The sequence below is a fragment of the Protomyctophum bolini genome, assembly GCF_963924005.1.
Source record: "Protomyctophum bolini genome assembly, chromosome: 22".
Taxonomy (NCBI): domain Eukaryota; kingdom Metazoa; phylum Chordata; class Actinopteri; order Myctophiformes; family Myctophidae; genus Protomyctophum; species Protomyctophum bolini.
Window position 1 is genome coordinate 16630766 of NC_137883.1, and position 6691 is coordinate 16637456.

Below are 6691 nucleotides of genomic sequence, written 5' to 3' on the forward strand. Positions count from 1 at the left end.
TAAATAGGCAAACATAATTTAGGCCCCTATGTTTATAGACTATAGTATAGGCCTACTAGTCATATTAAGCCAAATAGCCCTCAACAATAGTTTCATCATGTTTTAGTCTAGTCAGACTCAGATAGCCTATAGTGCCAGTAGTGGGAGAGATGACCGAGGACTCTTTCTTTCTTTCTAGGAGGGACTCTGGGGGAAGAGATTACACTGTGACTGTCAGTCTGTCACTGGAGGGAAGGGGAGGCTGAATGGCGCTGTGGCGGTTGACGTCACCTCCGCGGCTCCGCCGTAACGCGAAGCCTCCGATTCATATGAGAGAGAGCGAGAGAGAGAGAGAAAGAGAGAGAGAGAGAGAGAGAGAGAGAGAGATGGGGCGACCGAGCTGTGCGTAATAGTATAGTAGCCTGCTCTCACTGGACGCACAGATTATTATTGTGGGTACTACCGTCCGTGCGCCAAATCAACAAAGGAAGGAGGGAATAATATAAACAGAATCACCACCAAAAATCAACCTGTCCTCATGATGGTGGAAGAAGTGACGGACACTGAGCCGGGGGCGGAGCAGCTGTGCGAGATGGAGTGCACGGTGCTGAAGCGGCTGCTGAAAGACGACGGCCGCGGCGCCAACCAGAATAAGTGTCTGCTGCTGGACTGCCGGCCGTTCCTCGCCTTCAGCGCCGGACACATCCGCGGCGCGGTCAACGCGCGCTGCAACACCATCGTCCGGAGGCGGGCCAAGGGCTCCGCGCTCAGCCTGGACCAGGTCCTGGGCGCCGGGGACGGCGAGGTGCGCGCCAGGCTTCGCGCGGGGCTGTACTCGGCCGTGGTGCTCTACGACGAGCGGAGCCCGGACAGCGACGCCGCGGTGCGGCAGCGGGACAGCACCGTCGCGCTGGTGGTCCACGCGCTGTGCCGGGACACGGAGTACGGAGCCGAGATCCACCTGCTGAAAGGTAGCCTATACCCGCCGCCCTAGGCTACACATGCACGCTCGCTGCTTTTACTGGCCCAATAGCAGTCTAGACAAAATAGGACAGAATAACTAAATTAGAGGATGATGACAATAATAATAGTAATAATAATACTACATGTATAACAGTATTTATATTATTATCCTTATTAATATTATTGTTGTTTTATTGTTATTATCGCCTACAATAATATGTTGCCACTATATTAGCCTATAAATGAATGAATGAATGTTGCATGATGCAACCACCAAAACCAGGTATATATATAGGCTGCCCTATAGCCTACTATACTGCTCAATGTCTTTGTTTACAATCATGCAATCCTCTAATAGCCTTAAAAGTATTGTTCTGGCTGTTTATTCCTAGCTGTCAAATGATTTATATATATTTATTCATTTTTGTCTTTTTGGCCATAATATGTCGCTGCTGCACATAGGCCTAGTATGCCAGCCCTATTGTATGTACAACAACACACACTAAACGAGCTTGAATGAGGTAATGGTGAGCCAATCACACCACTGGCCACAACTGGCTGATATTATAGCCTCTTTCTCAGCAGCCACAACTGTCCAGTATGCCACTATAGTATCGGCTACAGTCCAAATGGTCCCTTACAGGTCTGTAACTCTGCAGTGTTAATTCTTTTTTTAAATATAAATATATTATATGTTACATTTTTTTTTAATATAAATATATTATATTTGGGAGACCAATCTGAACTGTAAAATTGTCAGTGTTCATTCAACTCTGCATGGGAGTGAACAAAATGGAACTATAAAAAGGACGGCTCCCCTTGGTGCAGAGTTACAGACCCCAGGGGGTCCGGCGGGTCCCCCGAACCAGTGCAGTATACTATACACAGACACAGTAAAATCCTTAGTACATTGTGTATAAATTTGCAACCCTGAGAGCATACTAATGTTACATTTGTATACACTCAGATTTTAACATTGAGGATTGTATATACATCGGTATATACTGTATGATTGAATCAGTACAAACATTAAAATAAATAACTCCAATAGGCCTATACTCATACTCTTGGTGCAGTGTCTGAAGGTTGGGTATACAGTGCTTTATGTGGTGCAGTTCCTGTGTGTACACAGCTTGGCCCGTCTGGTAGCCTATATAACAGTCCCAGGACCACCAGTGGGAGTGGGTAAAGGCCAGGGATAGTCAATAAACCAATGCACACACTAATATCCTGCACTGTCCATTTAAACCTGACAGTGAACAAATGGAACCAAATGGACCGGAAGGGTTTAAGAGGTACAGTACACGGTGTATATATACAGTATGTACAGTAGTAGGCTAGTAGAGATCTAGGACTATAGGGTCATTCTCAAAATGAGGTCAGTTTAACCTGCAGGGCTGTTAGATTGCAATAAGGATTGATGAGTTTCTTCACTAAAGATTCAAAATGCAAGACTTACATATGATATATAATACAGATAGACTATACACAAGAGTACAATAACAACAATAACAAAGAGATAATAAAGAATAGAAACATTAAGTCAATAGTCAAATGAAAATATATTTTTAAATGAAATGTACGTTAGTCATAGCACAAGTTGAAGTGCTTGAAGGTGCTGTGTGCATGGTTCCTATTAGCAATCCAACGTGTAGGAACAGGGTCGGCAACCTATTTGACACGAAATGTCATGTTTTTACTTTCTTGATTGTCAGTGTGTCATACCAACATCAACTGTAATTACGGCATCACATCAAAATAAAGAATATTTCCTGCCTACATAGCCTCCCTAGTCCTTCCCCAGTCAGAGTTAAATCAATGTAGAATTATGTGCAGGATGTAATTTAGTTGACATAAGAACACTGATCCCCATTTAACGAGATAGTTTCTCTATATCCCTATATTATTGTTCGATATATGATCTACAATGTACCTATGTACAATGTGATCTACATCATTCGATGCCATTTTGATGTGGTACCGAGATGACAGGCAAGTTATCATGCATTCTCTAATTGTGTGAACCTCTCGTAAATGAGGTAACGCTGATATTTAATGATTTATTTTACACATTTTATGGGGACCACCTGTTCTGGACACTTTGAGAACCACTAGGCTAGAGAACATGGTGTGTTTGTGCTTGGCAGCAGATGATTGGGCCTTTATTTATTGCTATAATACATCATGATGATTTATTTCTGTTTCCAGGTGGATATGATACATTTTTCACAGAATACCCAGATTTCTGCTTGAAGACTAAATCATTACCGCCTTTCGCCAATCAGTCCAGCGTGGATTCCGCCTGTTCCTCGTGTGGCACACCTCATCGTGAACAGGTAATGGATGACACAAAAAAAAGAATTCTGATTAAATTCTGCACATTTTTTCATTCCCCAGAGGGGTGGGGGGTGGGCTTCTAAAGGCCTATTGTTGACTTGCTACTGTAGTTCAAAAAGAGAGCAGATTGCGTAAATAAAATGAAGCCCCAGTTCTCATTTTGCATGCATCACACGTATCGCACACCCAGAGCACATACTGTACATTACGCTAACACACACACACACACACACACACACACACACACACACACACACACACACACACACACACACACACACACACACACACATCAACACCTCCTCTCTCTCTGTCTCTCTGTTCTCTGTCGATCCTCTCGGTTCACATTTCATTGTGGTATTGATCATTTCCTCCCGCCCGTGTCTGTGGCGGTTACATGAATGCACGGCGCATCCTCGTCAATAACTCCTACTACCGGTATAGACTGCCGGACAGCATGTGTACGTGCACATAAGTGCATGTGTATTTCCACCACAAGACAGACAATCCAATGTAAAAAAAATAGAAAATATTTTTCCATTTATTGTTGTGAGCTTGTAGATCGGCTATTTTTGCTCCTAATCGTCCGGCACTGTAGTATGAGGAAGTAGGGCATTCGTAAAAAATAAATAAAATAAACACGAAAAGGTGAAATACAGAGATGCAAGGTTTTTGCCCGACAACAACCAACAATTTCCCTCCAGAGAGAGAGAGAGAGAGAGAGAGAGAATACACAGAGCCAACTCAGGAGCCAGGCGCAATTGACCAAAGTCTAGACTAGACGACGGTTTTTAAGTGGTTAAATGAATGAGTCATTTCCCCCTACCAGGGTGGCCCAGTGGAGATCCTTCCGTTCCTCTTCCTGGGCAGTGCTCTGCATGCTTCCAAGAGGGAGGTGCTGGACGGGATGGGCATCTCTGCCCTCCTCAACGTGTCCGCCGACTGTCCCAACCACTTCGAGGGGGCCTACCTGTACAAGTGCATCCCCGTGGAGGACAACCACAAGGCAGACATCAGCTGCTGGTTCCTGGAGGCCATCGAGTTCATAGGTCTGTGGAACAGTGGGAAATATAAAAGAATGTGTGAGTGTGTGTGTGTGGGCGAGTGCAAGCACAGTACAAGTTGGTTACATTTGTTACAAAGACAAATACCATCAGAGAATTTGACACTGTGTGTGTGCAGTCTGTGCACGTATTTGGCTGTACTGTGTACTGTACATATGCATGTGTCACATTAACAGATAATTGTACATGGATGAGTAGGTGTGTGTGAGATGAGTTGCCACCAGGAGGATACAAGTGCATTTCCATAAAGACATCAGTTTGCTGTTCCTCAAGTCCACTGGGTTCATAAGTGAGTGTGGAGTAGACTGTAGAAACTCATTAAGTAGAAAATTAAATTATCTCTGAAATTATGCCACAGACTGAGCCTGTGTGTGTGTGTGTGTGTGTGTGTGTGTGTGTGTGTGTGTGTGTGTGTGTGTGTGTGTGCGTGCATATATGTGTGTGTATGTGCTTCGTGTACTTGCATTACTATACTTGTCAAGAGTTAAATGTGATAGACATAATTGTGAGGACATTCTTCCTGGTCCCCTTGAGAGAATTGGTTGTTCTATGGTATGGTCTAAATAATTAGGCTTACAATGACTTACCGTACAAAGATTCAGATTGATTCGGTTTAGGAATACTGTAGGTATTTAGAGGTTGGGTTTAGGGGTCGGAATTATGGTTGATTTATTATTATTAATTGCACACCAGTGTTGGTAGCATACATCGTCTACTTTAGACTATGGGTTAGGGTTGAAAATGGCAAAAGCTATTGTAAAAATGGCAGTATTAAAATGGTAATCCTAAAATGCTGATGTCCACACAAGTACAGTAATACAAATACGTGTTTGTGTGTGTGTGTGTGTGTGTGTGTGTGTGTGTGTGTGTGTGTGCACCACAAGACATCAGTTTCCTGTTGCTCAAGTCCATTGGGTTCATAAGTCAGTGTGCATCAGACTGTGGAAGCTCATTATGTAGCAAATTAAATTATCTCTGGTGATGCATCGTCTCTGTGCTGTAGCTCTGGTAAATAGGGTATTAATGTAAATGTGTGTATGTGCACGCATGTAAACCGGTTATGCTGTATTCACTGTGCTTGTACATGGTGCTGGTGGTGTGTGTGTGTGTGTGTGTGTGTGTGTGTGTGTGTGGCGGGGGGGGGGGGGGGGGGGGGGGTAGTAAGACCACCAACAGACCTACTATCTATTCTATGATCTGGTGATATGCATCAAATATGTCGATTATTCAAAAGCTTGTAAATAATCGTGATGTTGGGGAACTGAAGACTGAAGGAGGAAACAAAGTAGGGTGACATTAATGACATCACGATGAGACCAAAATCAGTCCTGAGAGCAATTTTCATTAAAGCACCTATATGATATGAAAGCCTGATTGTTCAAAATTGGTTATTTGTGGGGATAGAAAACACATATGGGAGCCCCAAAAATACAAAATAAATTGAAAAAGTTGAATTTTATGTTATAGGTCCTTTAAGACAAGGCTCCAGACCTCCCAAAACCCAGCCCAGTGTCCATGACATCAGAGACACTGGGCTCACTGCTACAATCTAAAATATCTAAAACCACATATTACACACATAAAGACCCCCAGGAAAGTGTTCTAAGGCTTCTAAACGTCATTAACATATATCTTTTTGCAAAAAGAGTGAAGTGTCTCTTTAATAAATATTTCAATCAATCAATCAAACGTTGTCGCCCAGGCCTAAAGCTCACGGTCAATGACCCCCCCCCCCTCTCTCTCTCTCCACAGACTCGGTGCGACACTCCAGCGGGCGGGTGCTGGTCCACTGCCAGGCGGGCATCTCCCGCTCGGCCACCATCTGCCTGGCGTACCTGATGAAGAGGAAGCGTGTGCGGCTGGACGAGGCCTTCGAGTTCGTGCGCCGGCGGCGCAGCATCATTTCGCCCAACTTCAGCTTCATGGGGCAGCTGCTGCAGTTCGAGTCGCAGCTCCTCGCCACGTCATGCGCGGCGGCGGCAGCGGCCAGCCCGCTCCTGCCGCCCAAGTCTTCCTCCGTGGTGGTGGGCGGCTCCAACGGCGGCACGCCCACCTCGCCGTTCATCTTCAGCTTCCCGGTGTCGGTGGTGAACCCCGTCTACCTGCACCACAGCCCCCTCACCACCTCGCCGGGCTGCTGATGGCAGCCTACCGTTAAAGAGACTCGGATTCGAGACATTTGGCTGAATGAGTCCGCCATTGACTTCGCACGAGGACTGAGGCATAGACTGGTTCTGGTCCGGGGGGGGGGGGGGGGGGGTGTCTTGCGGGTCCGGTAACACTGAGAGCGCACAATGGATCCGTAAGGGTCCACTCAGCGCCATTTGCTCGCTCTGAGAATTTATCTT

The 6691-nt window shown here is 45.3% G+C and overlaps 1 protein-coding gene across 1 annotated transcript; it reads left to right on the forward strand.

Annotated features, from left to right (window-relative positions):
* Positions 1-520: 520 nt before the first annotated feature.
* Positions 521-6484, forward strand: dusp4 (dual specificity phosphatase 4; the record flags this gene model as incomplete). The annotated part of the gene is made up of 4 exons (XM_080755584.1): positions 521-950; positions 3151-3278; positions 4109-4328; positions 6096-6484. 4 exons carry the CDS (start codon positions 521-523, stop codon positions 6482-6484), a joined length of 1167 nt encoding a protein of 388 aa, XP_080611710.1.
* Positions 6485-6691: the final 207 nt, after the last annotated feature.